General features: G+C 39.0%; 1 protein-coding gene across 18 annotated transcripts in view; it reads right to left on the reverse strand.

Annotated features, from left to right (window-relative positions):
- Positions 1-724: 724 nt before the first annotated feature.
- The window catches only part of ARB2A (ARB2 cotranscriptional regulator A), a 479,952-nt gene continuing 455,926 nt past the window's right edge, over positions 725-24,750 (reverse strand). For 16 of the 18 annotated variants that reach the window (XR_013418035.1, XM_002804456.4, XM_015140406.3 and 13 more), the window contains one exon: positions 725-3,727. Coding sequence is in view for 16 of the 18 variants with exons in the window: in XM_002804456.4 (XP_002804502.1) it covers positions 3,585-3,727 (143 nt within the window). In the remaining 2 variants the exon portion in view is untranslated. The remainder of the gene's footprint in view (positions 3,728-24,750) is intronic. The other 2 variants (NM_001193887.2, XR_013418036.1) reach the window with 2 other exon arrangements.

A 24,750-nucleotide genomic window follows, 5' to 3' on the forward strand; every position in this document is an offset into this window, starting at 1 on the left:
ATGAGAGTGTCTCACATTTATTTAAAGACTTTTTTTTTCTCCACAGAGGCATGTGGAAAGTTTTTGAGAAATTTTTACACTTTCTGTAGTAGTACTCTTTCTTAAACGAATTAGGATTACAGACACCAACAGGAACCTGTCAGTTTACAGTAAAAAATATGATTATAACAAGAGACACACATGTGTTTGGATTGGAACCGCAGATAATCCAGAGAAACAAACAAAATCTAACTTATTACATGGATAATATAGTTAACATATCTCTAAAAGGGGCTAAAGGTTTTAAGAAAGCTGTAAAAGAAATGTAAGTTATTTTCAGATCGAACACAGTACATCAAGAACCTATATACACAAAATTGGAGGCAACTTAATCTCACCAGACTCCTCTTGGAAAACACATTTATTTATGGCATATTCAAGTTTATTTTATAAACAACAGTTTAATGATAGGTTGTTCAGATTTCCTTGCTAAGGAGATATTTTAGATATTAAAAACAACTGTCTTATAAATGTTAGCTTTGTAAAAGGTGCAAGCCAAATAGTGACTCAACTGAAGTTAGAATATTACCTTACAGCAATACTAACAGAAATAAAAAGTAGCCATAAGGTTTAAAATATTGATGGATGCTCTCTCATCCTTCCTTTTATGTTTTTGCTTTAAAAAATCTCTATGCAATTGGTGAATAAGCAAGAATTTTTCTGAGCAAGAATAATAACACCGCTGTTGTTGGGAAAATTGTTTTTATTTTAAAATGGAAATGGAAATATACAGGAAAAGCTTGTGCTTTCCTTTTTATTCTTTGAATAAACAATAATAATGCAATCCAGGTCAAAGCAAAAGGCAGAAAAGAACAGTTATTACAAGTACATGGTCTTCTTTTCAAATATGCATGAAAATGTTTAACGACTGGATGGCTAGGTACCTACAGAAAGCTCTAAAGCAATAATCTGGCCTTTAAGTTTCGACAGGACTATTTTGAATCTTAGATTTATCAGTCACTCCTTTCCCATTCTACTTGTTCTAAGAATTAAGTATATAATTAAAATAAAAAGTCCACATCCTGACTTTAAATCTCCACTCTCCTAAAAACCTGTTTGAGGAAACAAAAATGGGGAAGAAGAAGATCAGAGCAAAGATATTGTTAACACTGGCGGCACTCATGCAGGTGGGCTACTACCAACTGCTGGTTGTCACTCCAGGAAAATCGAGGTGAACATTATTACATTTATATCAACAAACCCATAATCAACAGGTTAAAAATCCTGCATTACAAAGGATATGATCACTTATCAGTTGGTGGTCTGGAAGTTTGCCTAGCTCCCTCTGGGCTGCTACAGCTCAGATTCACAAGTAGAAATTACATTTACACAACTTAAGTTTGCAAATAGCTCTCTATAGATAGTTAAACAAGGCCTAACCATCCAGTAGTTTTAAAGTATTAGAGGCAATTAAATAGTGATTTATTCTAGTTATAAGTAAAGGTTTAAAAAGAGGAGAGATGATTTAAGAGAAGGAATAGGAGTGATGTGGTTTATAAACTGAGCATATTTATTTTGCTCTAATTCAGGTGCAGAAGCTTCACAAATTTAGCATTGCAGAAGTGTTGGTTTTTTATAAATGCTATAAAATTGTTTCCTGTCAACATTTTCATATACTGAAAACAAGACACAATTTATAATACCTTGAAAAATATATTCAATTCACATCTATTCTTGAATCTCTCACTGGAAGATACCATTATTTTACAGAGTTCACCAGTACTTCTAAAGTAGTAAAGATTGGATAAAAAGGGTCAATATCACAGACAAATGTGCTTGACGTTGTTGGGGTTTACTCATTTTAAGCCATCCAGTAGCTGAATAAAATGCCATTTTGATTTTTCCTCCCATATAGTTGATTTTGCTTAAGTAACACCAAAATATATGCATACCTGACCACTGAAGAAAGATCACTTTAATTTGTCATCATTAAAACTATAGAACTAATGAATGTACTTGTATGTCAAACACAGCAATGAGATATTAACAGCTTTAAAACTTGTTGAAATCGGTTCATAATATAAAAACATTTAAGCACGAAGTGGCTGATTTTAAGTTACTTTTCTGAGGCATTAGACAGTTCTAAGTCATTTTGGGTACATTTTCTCATGTCCTGAAATAAGGCAGGCATATTAATTGTTGCATACACTTTAAAAAAGGATGAAAACTATTAAATTCATGTTCTCATCTATTAGAAACAATCTTTACTAGGTAATTAAACTTGTCAAGTAATTAAAAAATAATATGAAAATTTAAGATTTTAATCTAAAAGTCAGCAAAACCTTAATATCTCCTGTATTTCACAGTGTTGGCCACATCTTAGCTGGATTAAAATACTTAATTGTTCAAACTGTAGGGCTAAACCCTACAGAGGAAGCAGAGTGCTAAAAATTATACCACTGGACTGAGAGAAGAAATTCTTTCACACCAAGTCCTTCTCTTACTGTTAAAGCAGAAAACTAAAAGGATAATTTTAGCCCCACTTAGCCTTTCAGAAGAAAAAGGCTGCAGAGCACATAGGTTTAGTTTCCTGATGACAATAAAAAAATTCTCTCCCTAGAAGTGCCTAACTCCACGAAAGCTCAGAATAGATCATTCTGGAAAGGGTTAACAACAACAATCTTTCTCCACAGAGAGATTTAAAAAGCAAAACTTAAGTGTGTTATATCTAAATTACAATGCCACTCAGTACACATTATATATTTAAAAAGTAAAGTCAATTCTAGTGATAACAGTTGGAAATTTCATTGAAAATGGGACCTTTTACACCTACACTTAAAAGAGCTGCCCATCATTGTTTTGGTTTTAACAGTCTCTTCTGAAATCAGAGACTTGTGTAAACTCTCACAAACAGCTGGCAAAAAGATTTTCAGCAGTAATGCGGATTCAGTACTTTATAGATTTTTATGCAAAGTTTTCCTTTTTTTTTTTTCTGGTCCCGAAATGAAAACAGGGAGAGAACAATTTGCACTCCCCAAACTCCATGGTACTGTTCTGAATTTGAAATTGGCTTGGAACATGTGTGTGGAACTTCCTAAAAAAAAAAAAAAAAAAAAGAGGTGGGTAATAAGATGTCCTCAGGGAAAAGCCTAATTAAAATGGAAATTTGAAGTCGGGAATAAAAGTTTGTTCCAGTTGAGAGCGGGGAAAGATGGACATGATTAAGGAGGTGGAAGCAGCAGCGGCTGCGCTGCAGCGGGCGCTAGGACCCTGCCGACGCCGCCCGCCCTGCAGCGCCCGCGCGGGCTCGGTCAGGGCAATTAGAGCCGCGCCAGCCACGCCAGGCAGCGCGCTGTCAGCCTTAATCTGAGCGCTGACGGGCAGCGCTCAGCCCGCAGGAAGCACGACCAGTGAACCCATATTGCTTTGACAGTTGCACTCATCTAGAAATAATGCAAAACGCTACTTAGATGTACATATCACGACCCTGTGCTCTGGGAAGAAAACAATCTAATGAGGGGCTGGGAGTCTGCTCGACGACACAAGCAGTGAGGAGGGTGCGGGTGCGTGCGCCAGGGCGGCCCCCCCAGTCGCGCTCGCTCCTCTTACAGCTCTTCGTGCTTGATGCGGTGCGAGCGGCGTGTCACAGCCGGCTTCAGGGAGCTGATCTTGGCTTCTGAGGCTTCGGTAAAGAATTTGAAAATAGACGGGAAGCTCTTCCAGGAAGTTAGCTCGTGACGGTCGGTGCCTGCAAAGAACCACACATTCGGTTACCAGGTGGCCCCGCGGTGCCGGGCGCGGCGAGGGCGGCGAGGGCCAGGCCTAGCTCCGGCTCGCTACCACCCAGCTCAGTCCCTCCCGCCCGCGCCCCGCCTCTCAGTCTGGGCCCCGCCTCTCAGCCAGGGCCCCGCCCCCTCGGGGGCGCGCGCCGCCGCCTCTCAGGGCACACCTGGGGCTGCAGGGTCACTTGCCCCTCCGGCTCAGAGGAACTCAGACTTAGCTATCTGCGGCATCGGGGCGTCTCCGGCCTAAGTCTCCATCCCTCTCCTGACGCGGGGACGCGGCCCGCATCTGTCCCGGGGTCGCTCGAGGCGCGGCTGGACGCCCGAGGCCTCCGCCTCTCCGAGCCAATGGAAGCGTTGGGCGGGAAGGGCCACTCCCTCTCCCTCCGGGAAACCACCCACCTCCCCGAGACTCGGCGCGCGCGGGGATTGGTTTTCCCTGCGCGCGGGATCGGCTGCCATCCACCCCACAGCGCCTGTTTTCTTGCCTCCCAAGGGGGTTGGGGGCGGGGTGGGGAAGGATTTTTCTTGCCTCTCCCGGAAGCTGTGCTGTTAGACACGATTACCTCAGCTAGGTCACTGGGACCAAATCATACGGGACGCTTAATGAAGGACCACATTCAAAAGGGATTATGCCTTGAAGTGTCCTGGCGGGCGACATTTTTACAGATTTTAAGGGGCAAATTTAGAACAGCTAAAAAAAAAGGTTTCAAAGCAGTGACTACTAAAAGAGCATCTAGGCCTCCCATTTTGTCAGGAGGAATTCAACTTAGAAAATGCAGGTTAGTTGTCAATTTATGGGGTTATTTTATTTTACTACAGCTTCTCTCTGTGGTTTCGATGTAAAACTAATGTACAGCATATTTTCAAATAAAATCGACCTTCAGTTTAACAGAGGCAGCAGATAACACGGATGCAGGCATAAGAACAGATGAGGAAATACATTTATCTATTTTTGACTCCCTGTGATGGCTTATGTAGCATTTTACGAGTGGCTTCATAAATGAGCACTTTTTAAAATTAAAAATTAATTACAAAGACTTCCACAGAAGAATAGCTTTTAAACAGTTGAAATCTCTTCCTAGATCACGCAATTATGCAGAGAGATACCGCTTGGAAGTCTCCGGAATCAGGGCCTCAGTCTGATACTTTAACATTGTTAATGATAATTCTTTAGTCTGTAATAGTAGGTCATTGCTATGGTTACTCTACAATGGTGCAACACTTTGCTTTCCCCTTCAGCTATTCGCTGAGACCTGGTAACCACATTTGTTGCCTAGCAACAGTTTTGTGACAGTATCACAATCTAGGAGTTACAACAATAAGGATGCTATGGCTGCTGTCGGCCAGAGAGCAGAAAGCTACAGTCTGTGCCTGACTTAGCTGTGGGAGCTGGCCCTACTAGAGAACCCCTCTCTCTTTATCGGTGCCCTCCCAAGGATTCTCTCTCTCCTCCTTTCCTCTGCAGATGGGCCTCATGAACCTGAATTTGAAACTAAGACCCAGTATTAAAGTCATATCCGCCAAAGCTACTGTATTCAGACTAAAAATGAGGTCATTTCTGTATTTGCTTACTCATTTTGGGCAAAATTCATTGTTACTCAATAGGAAGGTGGGATTGTCTCTATGGTGTTTGCAACCCTAGTTTCACTTCAGTAATAACTACACAGTTGCACTTATAATGGTAAGACATTTTACAATCAATTGTAATTCCTTTTGAAAGACCATTCTCAGATGCATACTACATGGCAACACCCACCCCCAAATACAATAAGCCAAAAAAAAAAAAAAAAAAAAAAAAGGTGTTAATTGTCTCTTTTCCTTCCCATTTCCCAAGCTTCCAGCCACATTTGGCATTTCCTCCATAGTGATCACACTTACACCTACTAGTGTTACTAAGGCTAGGATCAATTTGTAAGCTTTCTCAGGGAATTCCCCTCATAATTCCTCCCACCCCTTGAAACCAATTCAATCTATGAATCTAGAGGGACCTAAGGAGTCAACGGTCTGAAGCAATTTTAACTCCTTTATTTCTTCTTTACTAGTGACAATCCTTCTGAAGGATGAACAGATTTCCCTGGTGATAAAATCACTACAAAAGCTTTTTAGTTTTAGCTTTTGATGACTCTCTGCTTGATTAGTCCTGGACTGAAAAGACCAGAGTCCCTGAGATAACTGAATACTTGTACTGGCTCTCAACATTTACTCTTGTAATTTAAAAGTATAAATAATGAGAATGTGTGCTTCTATCAGAGGAAGGGAAATTGCTAGGAGTAAAGGTAATAAGGTAGGTTAGCAACTGAATTACAGAGAATGGGGTGGAAGGGAGAGAATTCTCCCTAAACTAAGGAATGATAACATGAATATGTAATATAAAAATGTGTTTTCTAGGAACACTTTTACACTGTTGGTGGGATTGTAAACTAGTTCAACCATTATGGAAAACAGTATGGCGATTCCTCAAGGATCTAGAACTAGAAGTACCATATGACTGAGCCATCCCATTACTGGGTATATACCCAAAGGATTATAAATCATACTGCTATAAAGACACATGCACACGTATGTTTATTGCGGCACTATTCACAATAGTAAAGACTTGGAATCAACCCAAATGTCCATCAGTGACAGACTGGATTAAGAAAATGTGGCACATATACACCATGGAATACTATGCAGCCATCAAAAAGGATGAGTTTGTGTCCTTTGTAGGGACATGGATGCAGCTGGAAACCATCATTCTCAGCAAACTATCACAAGAACAGAAAACCAAACACCGCATGCTCTCATTCATAGGTGGGAACTGAACAATGAGATCACTTGGACTTAGGAAGGGGAACATCACACACCGGGGCCTATTATGGGGAGGGGGTAGGGGGAAGGGATTGCATTGGGAGTTATACCTGATGTAAATGACGAGTTGATGGGTACAGCACACCAACATGGCACAAGTATACATATGTAACAAACCTGCACGTTATGCACATGTACCCTAGAACTTAAAGTATAATAATAATAATAAAAAGAATGTATTGAAGGAAATCTTAGAATAGTAAAAAAAATAATAATAATAAAATAAAAATAAAAATGTGTTTTCTAAATTTTTGGAAGTAGATTTTTAATGATATTTAAAATATCATTTGGAGGTTGAATAATTGCATGTCTATCTGGGACTGCATATATACATTTCAAGAATATGTTTGGAGACCATTTTCAAAAATTTAGTTCTGAAGTTCAGTGAAAATATTTACAGGTGAATATGAAACTCTATCCATGACAGTGTTCAATGAATGGAAACTTTTGAGAGCAGGTTTCTAGTACTTAAAAAATACATCACTTTAGGGGACATTAAGTGGGGTGTCTTTTATTCCATCAGTACAGAAACACTAGACCATTACATTATTTGTTCATAAAAGGATATAAAAGGTGGAAGTTTAGGTCAATCAAAAAAGCAGTCATTTATTAATAAAATGCAATGATGTAGAAGTCACAGGGAGACTAGTTTATTTAGCACTAGCCTTGTTATTTGAAGGAGATAAACATGGTTTTATGGTCAAGGTCTAGTCTTTTCACTACCACCACTTTATTCTTATCAAGTCTCCAGTTTTCAAACCCATATTTTCCTAATTTAGACAGGTTCACAAAATATAAGGAGTAAAAGGTTTTTCCACATTAAATATCTGCCAACTTCTCAAGGAATGATTTTGGTATCATTTTGTAGTGGCAGGCTTGGTCTAACTGGATAATTCACCTATGGAGTGAATTCAGTTTCCTAGTCTATAATATCAATTCAGTATAAAAGTAAAATGTAAAGGATCACAGCGCTTCATTACAAAAAAATACCTTTGCTCAGTTTCAATCAGTGGTTCTTAATGGAGATGACAATGGCCTCTGGAGGCATTTTGGAAATTTGCAGGGATATTTTTGGTGGTCAAGACGATTGGAAGGTGTGATTGGCATTTATTGGGAGAAGGTCAGGGATAGTGGATATCCTGTAATTTGCAAGGCAGTATAGAATTGTTCTGCATCCCACATGATTTTCAAATGTTCAGCAGCTATTCATGTAGTTGAAAACCTGTTTATAATTATATGGATTAGAATTTAAATATGTTTTACAGATAATCTTAAAATACTTTTTGCATGATTTTAATATATACTGAATTTTCCAAGAATACCACTACCATGTAAATTGAAAGGGTTGTGCATTTTGTTTTTCAGAGTCTTGCCAAGAGTGGTTTACCCTATGAAAAAAATATCATAACTTATGGCACCATGCCCATGGTACTGGAGTTGCCAATAAGCATACCTGTATCAGCCTGCACTTCAGCTGTCAAATTCATGATGATTCCATGCATAGGACCAAGTATCTGACTACTTTATTATGTCTTCTCATATAGATTTGCCTAAGCACTTTAAATATTGAAATCCATATTATTTTTATTATGAATTACTTTTATTCCTTCTATATGTTAACTAGAGCATTACAAAGATTTAATAATCTTATAAGTAGGTAGATTATATTATCTATTGAATTTATTTCAGGACAGTAAAAGCACTGCATAATATTTCTTATAATAGGAGGTAATCAAAGGTCAGCTTAAATAAAAATGAATGGTTAATTCTTTCTTACTATATTAGAGATTAATTCTTCCAATAATCTGAACCCTACTCTAGCTATCTCTTTTATCCTTGTACAGAGCAGAAAATACCTATTTTTCATTTTTCTTATATTTTTTCCACAAATGCCATTTGTCAATGATGTTATTTATTGTGAAATGACTAAAAGGCCAGGGATCTTCCAATGAAAATACTACCCTGAATATCCTTGACTTATCACTTGTTTTAAAAAATGAACTGTAGCAAATTTTAAAGGAGTAAAAATAGCAAGTGGTGAAAAGGATTAGAAACTTTAAGAATCAAGAACAAGACTAGAAATCATATGAGAAAGATCAAATTGCTAAAATGTGTCATTGGTTTTCCCAAAAGACTACATATTTAAGAAAAAGTGCCTTGTAATAGAACTGACAAAGAGGGAGGCTATATTCGTGTAATAGCATTTAGAAAAAATGGTTAAAAACAACACTGAGAGTGGAATAGCAAAGAATAGGACAAGAGAGATGAAAACATTACTGTATCTTCTGTCTTATCTATTCCTCTTACTTTTGCCTGTGAATGACTCTGATTCAGTGTTTCTTATACATCAACCCTGCCCACACTCCTCTTTACTTGATCTTAGTGTTTACAAGTATTTTTGTGGGGGCAGGGGCAAAAAGTATATCAAAATATGCTACTGAGTTGGCAGCCAAAATCCTGATGTTTACTTTAGCAGATGTATATTATTTGAAGCTGTATGTCATTTTATGCAGTAGATGTCTTAAAGTTACATGGGAATATAAGGCCTGTTAATGAAGTCTATTTTTAAATGAAGACACGGATTATTTACCTTTTCAATGAATCCCTTAATAAAGTGAATAATTTTCTGGTAAAGCAAATAATCATTCTTCAAATGATATCACACACACACATGCACACACACATACTAATCAGATTTGCCAGAGATAAGGTTTACTGGTAAACAGTAAACAGACTGAAGAACAATCTGAGTGTAGAGTAACTTATCACCAAAAAGATAATTTAGAAGAATTTCTTCATCTGCCATTCACTCTTATAATTATTGTTACTCACTTTATCTTACATGGATAGACCAAAACGTCATGGAATACAGGCATACCTTGAAGATATTGTGGGTTTGGTTACAGACCACCCCAATAAAGTGAACAGTGTAATTAGGTGAATCACACATTTTTTGGTTTCACAGTGGATATAAAAGTTATGCTTACACTATGCTTCAGTCTACTAAGTGTGGAAAAGCATTATGTCTAAAAAGACATTGTATGTACCTTAATTAAAACATGCTTAATTGCTAAAAATGCTAATAATCATCTGAGTTTTTAGCAAGTTGCAATTATTTTTGTGGTGGAGGGTCTTGCCTCCATGTTGATGGCTGCTGACTGATCAGAGTGGTGATTGCTAAAGATCAAGGTGGTTGTGGTAATTTCTTAAAATAAGATAATTATGTAGTTTGCTGCATTGATTGACCCTTCCTTTCCTGAAAGATTTCTCTGTAGCATGTAATGTTGTTTGACAGCATTTTACCCACAGTAGAACTTTCAAAATTGGAGTCAATCCTTTCAAACCTTGCCACTGTTTTATCAACTAAGTTTATGCAATATTCAAAATTCTTTGTTGTCATTTCAACAAGGTTTACAGCACCTTCACCAGGAGTACATTCCATCTCAAGAAACCACATTCTTTGCTCGTCCATAAGAAATAACTCCTCATCTCTTAATGTTTGATCATGAGATTGCAGCAATTCAGCCACATCTTCAGACTCCACTTCTAATTCTGGTTCTTTTGCTATTTCTGCCACATCTGCAGTTTACTTCGTTTACTGAATCTTGAATCCCTCAAAGAGATTCATCCATGAATGCTGGAATCAACTTCTTCCAAACTTTTGTTCTTATTGATATTCTGACCTCCTCCCATGAATCACAAACGTTCTTAATGGAAGGTAGAACAGTGAATCTTTTCCAGAAGGCTCTCAATTGATCAGAGGAATCACTATCTCTGGCAGCTATAGCCTCACAAAATGTTTTTTTTTTTTTTTTTTTTTTTTTTTTGAGACGGAGTCTCGCTGTGTCACCTATTGCTGGAGTGCAGTGGCGCAAATTCGGCTCACTGCAACGTCCACCTTCCAGGTTCAAGCCATTCTCCTGCCTCAGCCTCCGGAGTAGCTGGGATTATAGGCACGCACCACCATGCCCAGCTAATTTTTGTGTTTTTAGAGACAGGGTTTCACCATGTTGGTCAGACTGGTCTTGAACTCCTGACCTTGTGCTCTGCCCGCCTTGGTTTCCCAAAGTGCTGGGATTATAGGCATAAGCCACCACGCACGGCCACAAAATGTATTTCTTAAATAATGAGACTTGAAAGTTGAAACTACTCCTTGGTCCATAGGCTGCAGAATGAATGTTGTGTTAGCAGGAATGAAAACAACATGAATTTTCTTGTACATCTCCATCAGAACTCTTGGGTAACCAAGTGTACTGTCAAGGAGTGATATGGAAGGATTCTTTTTTTTCTGAGCAGTAGGTTTCAACAGTGGGCTTACAATATTCATTAACCTATGCTGTAAACAAATGTGCTATCATCCAGACTCTGTTGTTCCACTTACAGAGGGCAGGCATAGTAGATGTAGCATAATTTTTTTTTTTTTTTTTTTTTTTTTTGAGACGGAGCCTTGCTCTGTCGCCCAGGCTGGAGTGCAATGGTACAATCTTGGCTCACTGCAACCTCCACCTCCTGAATTCAAGTGATTCTCCTGCCTCAGCCTCCCGAGCAGCTGGGACTACAGGCACGTGCCACCACGCCTGGCTAATTTTTGTATTTTTAGTAGAGACAGGGTTTCACCATGTTGACCAAGATGGTCTCGATCTCTTGACTTCATGATCTGCCCACCTTGGCCTCCCAAAGTGCTGGGATTACAGATGTGAGCCACAGCACCCGGCCGTTGTAGCATAATTTTTAAGGCCCTAGGATTTTTAAAGTGGTAAATCAGTATTGGCTTCAACTTAAAGTCATCAGCTTCATTAGCCCCTAACAAGAGAGTTACCCTCTCTTTGTCCTTTGAAGCTTTGAAGCCAGGCATTGACTTATCCTCTCTAGCTGTGATAGTCCTAGATGGCATCTTCTTCCAATAGATGACTGTTTCATCTACATTGAAAATCTGTTGTTTAGTGCAGCCACCTTCATCAATGGTCTTAGCTAGATCTTCTGGATAACTTGCTATAGCTTATACAGCAGTACTTGCTGCTTCACCTTGCGCTTTTATGTTCTGGAGATGGCTTCTTTCCTTAAATCTCATGAACCAACCTCTTCTAGCTTTCAACTTTTCTTCTGCAGTTTCCTCATCTCTCTCAGCCTTCACAGAATTAAAGAAAGTTAGGGTCTTGCTCTGGATTAAGCTTTGGCCTAATGGAATGTTATGGCTTGTTTGATCGATCCAGACTACTCAAACTTTCTGCAGATCAGCAATAAGATTATTTTGCTTTCTTATCATTCATGTGTTCACTGGAGTAGCACTTTTAATTTCCTTCAAAAACTTTTTCATTGTATTCACAACTTGGCCAACTGTTTTGCAAGAGGCCTAGCTTTCAGCCTGTCTTGGCTTCTGACACGCCTTCTTCACTAAGCTTAATCATTTTGATCTTTAGATGGGAAGTACAGAGATGTGAGACTCTTCCTTTCACTTGAACACTTAGAGGCCATTGTAGGGTTATTAACTGGCCTAATTTCAATATTGTGTCTCATGGAATAGGGAGGCCTGAGGAGAGGGTAAGAGACAGCGGTGTGGCCAGTCCAGGAGTAGTCAGAGTATACACTACAATTATCAATTAACTTTGCCCTCTACTATGGGCATGATTCTTAGTGCCCCCAAATAGTTATAATATTAACATCAAAGATCACATAATCATAACAGATATGAAAATAAAGAAAAGGTCTGAATAGTGCTAGAATTCAAAAAAATGTGACATAGAGACACAAAGTGAGCACATGCTGATTTTTTTTTTTTTGAAAGGGCGGTAACAGGCTTGCTTGACACAGGGTTGCTGTAAATCTTCAATTTGTAAAAAAATGCAGTATATGCAGGGTGATAAAGTGAAGCTCCATAAAAGAAGGTATGCCTGTAATTTTAACAATCTACACATAATTTACATCCTAGGGTCTGGCTTAGAATAGGGAATATCAATTGTTCACCTTTGAATATGAAAGATCATTTTTTGTGTCTTTGTTCCAGGGAGAAAAAACACAAACATGTGCCCTTACCCTCTCACCCTGCTCCCCACAAAAGAATACATTTTTAAAGAAAAAGGTAATGAATAAACTTTGTAAATTACCATGATAAGGAGGCAGGAAACTAGAAAGATATGAAACACATTAATATTAACAGGATAATATGTCTATGATATTTTCAAAATGACAAGGCTTGATTTTAAAAATTGATCTTTAACAAAAGAAAGAAGTATGGGCAATTAGGAAGTAATGAAGACCCTGTCAATATAGCTATGTTGATAATAACAGGTAAGGGAATTCTTGAGAAAATCTAATATATAAAAATCAGGAGGTCTGTAATATGCGTTATTGAGTCCCATTGGGATTAACTAATGAACTTACGAGCTTACCAGCAGTTATTTTTAGAAAGCTATAAAGAATCAGAGAAATATCAGAGCACTGAAAAATAATGTGCCTTCTAAAAAGAAATAAAATATAACTACTAAAATTCATTTAAAAATGAATTCTAGAGCTTCTAAGAACAATATCCTTTTTGAAAAAATGAAATACAGTTACTAATATTTGCACAGAGAAGGGCTTCTAATGGAAATCCTCCCAGTTAGAAGGTACAAGTATGAGCCTACCACACAGGGAGTAGTGAATGGGGCGTGGTGGGGTGTGTACCAAGATTGTGTAAGGAAAATGCCAAGTGCAGCTCAGAAAACATGTTATAATGCCTTGTTGAATTACCTCCGTAAGATACAAGCAAGTCTCTTTCCATTGCTAATACAGTTGCAAGCCCTTTAAAGTTGAGACTGTGTTGAGACTGTAAAGGCAAGAAATCAAGTTTGACCAGAGATAATAGACAGGCTAAAAGAAAGACACATAATCAGCAGTGGAGACTTTTCGGTCATTTGCGGCTTTGGCACAACCTATCCTTTCCTCTAGCTCCTTTTCTGCCAAGTTCTTCTCATCTGGTGAAGCGTGGAGGTGGTACTAGAGGGCATGGTGGGGGCACAGTGGAACTTGGGGCAGTTTAAGACTCAGGGAAGCTGGGTGCGGGGCCTGTAATCTCAGCACTTGGAGAGGCTGAGGTGGGGCGAATATCCTGAACTCAGGAGTTGGAGGCCAGAATGGGCAACATAGCAAAATGCCCTCTCTAACAAAAATACAAAAAAATTAGCCAGGCGCGGTGGCATGCACCTGTAGTCCCAGCTACTTGGAGGCTGAGGTGGGAGAATCGTTTGAGCCCAGGAAATAACTTTGGGAAGTAAACTTATTCCTTTTTTTCCCCTTTAAGACAGGATCTTGCTTTGTCACCCAGGTTGGAGTGCAATGGTATGATCTTAGCTCACTGCAGCCTCGACCTTCGAGGTCCAAGCAATCCTCCTGCCTCAGCCTCCCAAGCAGTTGGGACTACAGGTGTGCACCACCATGCCTGGCTAATTTTTGTATTTTTAGTAGAGACAGGGTTTCTCCATGTTGGCCAGGCTGGTCTGAACTCCTGAGCTGAGGTAATCCACCCACCTCAACCTCCCAAAGCACTGGGATTATAGGCATGAGCCACCATGCCAGGCCATAAATTTCTTCTTGAGGTGCAGTAGACAGCCTGCCTTGCTGTGGGTCTCTGACTTTGAACCTTGGCTGGCTTCTCTAATCAACTTTCTCCTAGACAATAAAAAATGGATGCATTTTTGTTACTTCGATTGCCTATCAAATCTAGACAGCTGTTATAGAAATGTTTTATTTGGTTTTTACTCTTGTCTTATCTCACATACTCCTCTCACAGTTGCCACAAGGTCTTGCCTCCAGGGTTACATTGTTTCCCATAAAACTTCAGCTCAAGCATGGGCAAAAGCTTCCCTTTCCAGTTTCCCTTTGTCATTTTCAAAAGTAACTTTACTAAAGGATTCTAAGTTAGCATAGAAGTAAACAAGGGAATGCAAAGAATCACAAAGTAGTTACTTCCCTAATGACAAGTTTCTAATAGTCCCAACACACTTAGCAAAGAGCTTTACTGGGCCCCAAGTTCCTTCACTGTAAAATAACACTGTTGAAAAGGGCTGGTACAACTTTACAGATATCTTGTCAGGCTTTTCCTCCCAGCTTCCCCTCTCTGCTTAGCTGGGTACCAATTGCTGCCAGCTTGAGAGACAAGATGGGGGCAGGGGGTGGTTAGGGAGAGGGGTCAGGGAGAGAGAGAGAGAGAGAGACAGAGAGAGAGAGAGAGAGAGAGAGAGAGAGAGACAGAGAGAGAGAAGTTAGCACAGGGAAGAATGAGACAGAATGAATTGCAAAATGCTCTCATTTCAAAGCAAAGCAAAACAAAACAAATGTGAATTTACTAGTTCAAATATCCAAATCTTCTGTGGCCCTCCTCCTTTCTCAATTGTGAATTCTATTATAAAGGATATATTGTGTGGAGAGAGATTTTTCTCAGAATTCCTGTGACTGACTAATTTGTACATGCATTCATTGTATGCCAGGCACTGTTTCTTGGTGCTGGGGGTGCAGTGGTGAGCAGGGAATATAAGGGCTCTGCACACTTGATAGTGGAACATGACAACAAGTAAAAAGTAAACCAATGAACATGCAAACTTCAGAGTTAGAAGTACTAAGAAGAAAACCCAGTAGGGGATGTGAAGAGAATGAAGGGGAGGATGAGGTGGGAAGGAGAAAGAAGGCCATCGGTTTCAACTGGTTGAAGAACACTTTTGACCTAAGACCTGAATGGCAACAAGGAGCCAGGTGAAAGTCTGTGGTCAGACTGCTTTAGGCAGAGTTGTGGAAGAACAAGTGCAGGGGCTCTAAGGAGGAAAGAAGTTGTCATTGTTGAGGAACTCAAAAGGTTAGTGTGACTTGGAACATGGTGGGTGAGGGGAAAGTGGTGTCAGATGATTCAGAGAGATGTGCATTCTCCAGGCCATGTGAGATCTTGCAAGTCATACTGAAGGCTTTTATTCCAAGTTCATTGGAAGATCTGTTTACAGGGTTTTAATCAAGGGAGAAATATAAACGGACTAGCATTTTAAGAGTGCACTGGCTGATATGTAGAGAATGAGTTATGGGGAGTCAGAAGGATGAATTTAACCCTTCCTGACTGCATTTATCAATTCATTCTGCCTCTAGAGAATTCCCTGGGACTCTCCTTTACACCGCTCAGAGTACAAAAATTCAGTTACTGCTAATTCACATATAAGGAATAAAATCAATCTGTAGCAATAGTAATATGAAGTAGGAGTTGAAAGAAAGCCTAGTAAAACAGTATTTGAAAGTAGTGAATTAAAAAATGGAGTTGAACTAGAAATAACATTTTGCTAACAATTCTGCTTCTGTCATATACTCTGATACCTCTGGTTTCTCAGCCCTTAGGACTGTTGTGTGTGGTGGTAAGGTGTTGGGATGGGGAATACACTGTCATAATATTCCATTTCTGCAATCAGTCCAGAGGTAACTGGTGAGCCTACCCTCCAGGTAGGCTCTTCTACTGAGCTCTTCACTTCTACAAATGGTCACAGCATTCTCTTAGCTGCTCTACCTCACAGCCTGAGTCATCTTTGATTTTTCTTTCTCTCGTTTGCTACCTCCTGATCCAATCAGTTAGTAAATTCTGACAATTAAACCTCATGAAAGTTTTTTTTCTTCCTTTCCATTCCCTCTGCAATCTAGAGTGATTTAGATTTAATGGTAGATCATTTAGAGTTCAGAAATCCCTCCTAACCGATTTTACTTTCAGTCTTCGGTCTCTCCCCTTTGATCTTGTCTCCTGCTACCCAGTGAAAAATTCTAAGGTATCATTTGTGTCACATACCTCTTTCTATGCTTCAAAATATCCAATGGCTCCTCATTATATAAAATTAGGTAGAAATTCCTTAATTAGGCTTAAGGCCTTCTGTTCTCTGGCTCCAGCCTCCTTTTCCAGGTTTATCATAACCTCAACTCTGCTTGTATAAGTATCCCCTATCCTGTCATGTCCAGTTCCATTGACATTCCTTAAGCCTTTTCAAATTCTTTCTCAAACATCTTTATATACTCAACATATTCTGTCTTATGTTTCTGTATTAGCTTATGTGTCTTTAAAATTATAAAGCAGTGCCCAGGCCCACGCTGCTAAAAGCAAATCGCAGGGAATTGATACCTGTGTTTCTTTTGATTCTAAAATCCAGTCAGAGATGAGATTACTATAATAAAGTTTTTGAAGGCAGGGGTCAGACTTTACTCATCTTCAATATAGATTGATAAATCTACCCTGTCTGCATATATCTGAGACAGGGTATTGCTCTGTCACCCAGGCTGGAGTACAGTGGCATAACCATGGCTCACTGCAGCCTCTGCCTCCAAGGCTCAAGAAATCCTCCCACCTCAGCCTCCCGAGTAGTAGGATTGTAGAGATGGGGTTTCGCCATGTTGCCCAGGCTGGTCTTGAACTCCTGGGCTCAAGCAATCTGCCTGCCTAGGCCTACCAAAGTGCTGGGATTACAGTCATGAACCACCGTGCTTGGTCGCAAATCTACCTTATATTGAAGTGTATGCTAGCTCTCAGAATTAAGAAAGAAATTCCTGGCCTGGTGCCGTGGCTCACGCCTGTAATCCCAGCACTTTGGGAAGCTGAGGCGGGTGGATCCTGAGGTCAAGAGATCAAGACCATCCTGGACAATACAGTGAAACCCCGTCTCTACTAAAAATACAAAAATTAGCTAGGCGTGGTGGTGTAGGCCTGTAGTCCCAGCTACTCCGGAGGCTGAGGTGGGAGAATTGCTTGAACCCAGGAAGTGGAGGTTGCATTGAGCTGAGATCGCGCCATGGCACTCCAGTCTGGCAACAGCGAAACTCCATCTCAAAAAAAAAAAAAAAAAAAAAAAAAAAAAAGCTGAAGAAAGTAGAGTATATTTCTTGCCTTCTCCAACAAACTGATGAGGTGATGAGGTGGACTCAGGTGGCCATAGTCCATTAGCAACTAGTTGATAAACATTGACAGATACTCAAAGTGTCTTCCAGATCTCTTTAGCTAAAATGTTGTGCTTATTAGTAAATACAATTTACTAGCATCGAAGAGTTTTAGTGTCAGCATTGAGAACTCACAGAAAGTCAAACTTTTAAGTCTTCATGAGCTTGTATTCCCAAGATGTAGTTGACTTGGCCCAACTTTAAATGCAGATGGAAATATATCAAATATAACACTGAGACTCTTTTCCTTCCTTATCTTTTTTCTTTTTTTTTTGAGATGGATTTTTGCTCTTGTTGACCAGGCTGGAGTACAAGGGCATGATCTCGGCTCACTGAAACCCCACATCCCGGGTTCAAGTGTTTCTCCTGTATCAGCCTCCCAAGTAGCTGGGATTACAGGTGTGTGCCACCACACCCGGCTTATTTTGTATTTTTAGTAGAGATGGGGTTTCACCATGTTGGCCAGGATGCTCTTGAACTCCTGACCTCAGGTGATCCGCCCGTCCTGGCCTCCCAAAGTGCTGGGATTACAGGCATAAGCCACCACACCCGGTCTTCTTTGTCATTTTCAAAAGTAACTTTACCAAAAGATTGCAAGGTAACATAGTACTAAACAACAAAATGCAAAGAACCATAAAAGAGTTATTTCCCTAAAGTACAAGTTTCTGATTCTAGTATTCTCAACACATTCAGAAAAGAGCTTTGTAGGGCCCAAGTTCCTTCATTGTAAAATAACACTGTTGACATTTTGCCTTAATATAATCAGTATTTAAAAACTGGTTAAGCATTGAGATAGTAAAAAATTTTCAGAAGATGTATGTCTAATTGTTTCAAAAGCCACTTCAATATTTACTTCTTCTACTAAGCCTTCTTTGATTAACCTTAGCTCATACCAACTACTCCCTTTATGTTTCAGTATTTCATATATAGTTTATACTAAAGTTTTATTTATTTATTTATTTCTATTTTTTTGTGAGATGGAGTCTCACTCTGTTACCCAGGCTGGAGTGCAGTGGTGCAATCTTGGCTCACTGCAACCTCCTCCTGCCTCAGTCTCCCAAGTAGCTGGGACTACTACGGGTGTGTACCACCACATCCAGCTAATTTTTGTAGTTTTGGTAGAGACAGGGTTTCACCATGTTGGCCAGGCTGGTCTCGAGCTCCTGACCTCAGGTGATCTCCCCGCCTCAGTCTCCCAAAGTGCTGGGATTACAGGCATGAGCCACTGCATCTGGCTAGTTTATATTAACTAATTGTGTACTTGCTTTGCTTTACTAGTCATTTCATGTATAAGATATACCTTGTTTTATCACCAAATCATTTGGGGAGAAGGCCTCCAAATTACTTATCCCAGAAATCATAGTTGAGGCTTTATAAATGTTTGTTGTATAAACATGTTTCACAAACACAATTAACCATAACATTTATGCTTACAAGTGTTATTAAAAACTTAGAAACTTGGTTTTTGTACTATTTGATGATGATTCCCATTTTGAAGTTAAGGAAGTAGGAGCCTACAGAAGATAATGGCAGTAAAAACTTGTGAATTTACAAAGCTATTGGTGTTCTGAATATATGGATAAATCATTATATGAACTTCTGTATGCACAGCATACTTTTTTATTGCTTTGACAGACTTTCAAAAGCATAGATCTTGCTTTGTGGCCACTAGTAGGTGGTAAACTAGCCAGTATAGATTACCCCAGTCACTTAATAATTTACAATTGTTCTAAAGCCCACAGACCAATTTGGGGATAATTGATATATTTAAAATACTGAGTGCTGTAGACTGAATGTTTGTTTCCCCTCAGAATTCATATGTTGAAACCTAATCTCTAATGTGGTGGTATCTGGAGAAGGGGCTTTTGGCAGGTGATTAAGATATGAGGGTAGAAACCTCATGAGTGGAATTACTGCCCTTATAAAAGTCACCCCAGAGATCTCCTTCACCCCCCTTCTTCCCTGTGAAGACACAGTGAAAAGATTACTTTTGAAATCTTTTGAAATCTATGAAAAAGAAAGCAGGACCTCATCAGACGTTGAATCTGCTGGGTGCCTGTCTGAGAATTCCCAGACTTCAGAATGGTAGGAAATATATTTCCGTTGTTTATAACCCACCCAGTCTATCACAGTCTGTTATAGCAGCCTGAATGGACTAAGACACTGAGTTTTCCAGTTAACCCACATGATATATCTTGCCATTTATTTAGATCTTCTTTAATGCCTCTTATAAAGTTTTATCATTTTGTCCAAAGAGGATTTGCACTTCATATATTAGACTCATTTATTCATTAATTCTTGTATTTATGATTACACTTTTGGAGACAGTGTAGATTCATATGCAGTTATAAGAAATAACTGAGAGGTCTTGTGTTCCTTTTATCATTTTCCCCAGCGGTAACATCTTGTGAAGCAGTGCAATATGACAATTGTGATACTGAAAATGTCATTTAAGATACAGAACATTTCCATCACCAAAAAGATTCGTCACATACTGCCATTGTATAGCCACCCCCACTTCCTTCCCCCAACTCCCCTCCTTAACCCTTGGCAACTACTAGTCTGTTTTCCATTTCTACAATTTTGTCATTTCAAGAATGCTATATAAATGAAGTCATACACCATGTAAACTTTTGGAATTGGCTTTTTTTCATTCAGCTTAATTCTCTGAAGATTTATCAAGGTTGTTCTGTGTCAAGAGTTTGTTCCTTTTTATTTTTGAGTAGTATTCCATAGTATGGATATACCACAGCTTGTTTAACCATAACCATTCCCCTGTTGAAGGACATTTGGGTTGTTTACAGTTTTTTTTTTTTTTTTTTTTTTTGCTATTGTGACTAAAGGTACTAAAACATTCAGGTACAGGTTTTTGTGTGAACATAAATCTTAATTTCTCTGGGATAAACTCCATTGCTTCATTTCTCTGGGATAAATGCAATAATGCAATTGCTAGGTTGTACGTTAGTTGCATGTTTAGTTCATGTTTAGTTTTTCAAGAAACTGGCACACTGTTTCCAGGTCCATTGTGCCACTTTATATTCCCTCCAGCAATCTATGAGCGATCCAGTTTCTCTGCATCTTTGCCAGTAATAAGTCTTGAAGTTAGCTAGACTGATTTTTCATATTTTATTCTTCTTTTTAAAAATTGTTTTAGGTATTCTAGATCCTTTGCCTTTCCATAGAAATTTAGAATAATTTTGTCTATATCCACTGTGCCGTAAAGGATTAACCTTGCCCAAAGAGAGGTCTGGCCTTTGCCCTCAGCACCTGGGGAGTAATCTCTTAGCCCTTGGAATGTTCTGCCTGATATGAGTGGCTTCCTTTATTTGGACCTTTGGACTGTGTTGCATCAGCTTGACCTTTGGAGGGTCTGGAGACTAAAGTTTGCCATGTGGGTGGTTAACATGTCAAAGTAACTGAATCCCAATAAAAACTCTGGACACCAAGCCTCCAATGAACTTCCCAGATTTAGAATTCTAAATATATTCTCAAACATTGTTGCTGGAAGAAGACAGAGGTGTCCATGATTCAACTGAGAGAGGACAATTGGAAGGTCATGCTTGGAACTTTCCTAAACATTGCTCTATGTGACACTTCCTTAGCTGATGTTAATTGGTATCTTTTCACTGGAGTAAGCTGTAACTGAATGCAACAGTTTACAGTGAGCTAGCTCTATGAGTGCTGGCAAATTATCAAACCTGAAGGTGGTCTTAGATATGCCCAAACTTGCAGTTGATGTTAGAAGTGAGGGGTGGCTTTGGGACTTCAAAATTTTACATCTACAAAAAAATCTTGCTGGCAGTTTGACAGGAATTCTGTTAAACTTATATATCAATTTGTGGAAAATTGACATCTTTATTATGTTGACTGATGAAATCTATGAACATATGTCTTTTAGCTTTTTTTTCTTAGTACTGCGTATTTGTTGGTGCTACTATAAATGGATCTTTAAACATTATAACTACTTCTTGTTGGCATATAGAAATGCAGGCTGGGCATGGTGGCTCACACCTGTAATATCAGCACTTTGGGAGGCCGAGGCAGGCGGATCACCAGAGGTTGGGAGTACGAGACCAGTCTGACCAACATGGAGAAACCCTGTCTCTACTAAAAATACAAAAATACAAAAATACAAAAAAAAAAAAAAAAAAAAAAAAATTAGCCAGGTGTGGTGGTGCATGCCTGTAATCCCAGCTACTCGGGAGGCTGAGGCAGGAAAATCACTTGAACCTGGTAGGCAGATGTTGCGGTGGGCCGAGATTGCACCATTGCACTCCAGCCTGGGCAACAAGAGCGAAACTCCATCTAAAAAAAAAAAAAAAAAAAAGCTTTTGATTTTTGTGTACTGATTTTGTATCCAGCAACCTTGCTAAATTATCCTTTTTATCCTAAAAAATTATCTGTAGATTTTGAATTTCCTAAATAATCATATCATGTATGAATAATTTCACTTTTGTTTTTTCCTTTGTAATTCTTACATCTTTTATTTCTTCCAATTATAAATTTCAGAAAACTTTAAACTATAAACAAAATGCCTCCAATGTATTGATACCATTAACTAAAGAGATGAATAAAATATCACATAAAGTAAATTATTATGAACAACATAAAACTGGCATCAAGTTACTATATTTTCTTTTTTGATTGATTTCTTAATGATGCACTTCAAAAAGACCTAACTGTGTCAGGTAATGTCCTTCAGTTGCTGACTACTGGTCATGAAAGTTCCTGTCACCTTATGACAGATCCTGTTAGGTTCCGGAGAATCAGTTAGGCTCCTAACACTATGATTTCTTCTCATCCTAGTTAAGATCATGTAGAAATAGACAATTTTTTGTTACATTTAGCCTCCAAGTCTACAGTTGTTTTCACTCTGTCTGGTACTACGCTATTTTACTCCCAGTTCTCTCCCCAAAAGCATTTCTTCTCTGAATGTCTTTTTTTTTTTTTTTTAATCCCACAATGCAACTGCCTTCTAGATGGCAAGAATTCTTAAAGGATCCTGAACTTATTTACTTTACATCACTAATACATCTTCCATTAATAGAAAAATGCATTGATTTAAAGTAAATAATATATTAATGAATGTGTTATATAAGCAGTAAATTACTACTGTTGACTAGTTTAGAAAATAACACGAGAACATGTAAGATGAGATTGACTACTTAATCCTGGGATAATATAACAAAGTAACAGGATAGAGAGAATTCATGTACAATTAAACTGATATAAAGTCCCACTAAGAACTGATTTATGGGCTGGGCATGGTGGCTCACAGCTGTAATCACAGCACTTTGGGAGGCCAAGGCAGGCGAATCACGAGGTTGGGAGTTTGAGACCAGCCTGGCCAACACGGTGAAACCCTGTCTCTACTAAAAATACAAAAATTAGCTGGGTGTGGTGGTGGGCACCTGTAATCCCAGCTACTAGGGAGGCTGAGCCAGGAGAATGGCTTGAACCCGGGAGGTGGAGACAGAGGCGGAGGCAGAGGTTGCAGTGAGCTGAGATCGTGCCTGCGCTCCAGACTCCAGCCAGGGTGAGGGTGCGAGACTCTGTCTCAAAAAAAAAAAAAAAAAAAAAAAAAAAGAACTGACTTATGAAAAAAATTGAACAGAACCAGGTATGGCTAAACAATTACCAGGAGGGGCTATGAAAATTGTTTACAATTGGCCAGGTGGGGTGGCTCACGCCTGTAATCCCAGCAGCACTTTGGGAGGCTGAGGCGTGGGATCACTTGAGTTCAGTAATTTGAGACCAGCCTGGCCAACATGGTGAAACCTGATCTCTACTAAAAATACAGAAATTAGCTGGGCATAATGGTGGGCGCCTGTAATCCCAGCTACTTGGGAGACTGAGGCAGGAGAATTGCTTGAATCCGTGAGGCAGAGGTCGCAGTGAGCTGAGATCATGCCACTGCACTCCAGCCTGGGTGACAGAGCAAGACTTCGTCTCAAAAAAAAAAAAAAAAGTTTACAATCATAATCCTTACCTTATGGATACATGGATATTGAACTCAATCCTAAAGAGACATTTCAAAACTCTAACTGGGCTTTTCCTATAGGGGTGTGTGTGTGTGTGTGTGTGCGTGTGTATATATATATATATATATATATATATATATATATATATTTTTTTTTTTTTTGCCACTGTCCTGATGACCCATGGGCTAAAATCATTAGTGCTCAATAAATTAAGTTTTCCTCTTCTGGAATTAAATTTACTTCTGGGTCTGTAAATATTTACAATCTTGGGGTTTGAGATATTGTAATGGATGTAAAGTATATTTTACATGTGTTACACATTTTGTTGAAAACATGATTTCCTACTTCTTTGCTTTGTATACTAGCTCTAAGCAACATTTTAAATTTAATTATGAGCCCATGCCAGGTGTGGTGGCTCACACCTGTAATCCCTGCACTTTGGGAGGCTGAGGTGGGCGGATCACAAAGTCAGGAGTTCGAAACCAGCCTGACCAACATGGTGAAACCCCATCTCTACTAAAAATACAAAAATTAGCCAGGTGTGGTGGTGCGTGCCTGTAATTCCAGCTACTCAGGAGGCTGAGGCAGGAAAATCACTTGAACCCGGGAGGTGGAGGTTGCAGTGAGCCTAGATTGCGCCACTGCATTCCAGCCTGGGCAACAGAGGGAAACTCTGACTCAAAAAAAAAAAAAAAAAAAAAAAAAAAATTATGAGGCCATGAAAGTTCTTTTTTTTCAAGTGTTTTCAAATCAGGTGATAATTATTATATTTAGATCTTGTTAAAGTAGAAAAGGATTGGAATTATTTCCCAAAGACTCTCAAATATATCCCTTGGGCATCACTATAGGTTGATGCCATCTATTATTTTATTTCTGTTTCACAGAGAAAAGTTAAAAAGTCATATTGATGGGAAACACCTGTGAATCCACTTATAAGATTAATCCAGAGGAGTAAATCTGCACATGAAAAAAGGAAGATGTTGGCTACTGAAAGATGTCTTGAGTTGGTCAGATTTCAATACTTTTGAGCCAACAATTTATATCCATCAGTAGAAACAGAGGATTGTGGAAATGTTTACCCAAGAGATGTTGTAAATGAAGGAAAACCTATAGCATCAAGACAAAGATACTTTGGGAACCACAATAATAAAGAATGCTATGACTCATTTACTAGAAAAAATACTTAAAAATTCTAACAATGGGGGCTAACAAATGATAAACTTCTACAG

The sequence above is a fragment of the Macaca mulatta genome, chromosome 6, assembly GCF_049350105.2.
Source record: "Macaca mulatta isolate MMU2019108-1 chromosome 6, T2T-MMU8v2.0, whole genome shotgun sequence".
Classification (NCBI taxonomy): Eukaryota; Metazoa; Chordata; class Mammalia; order Primates; family Cercopithecidae; genus Macaca; species Macaca mulatta.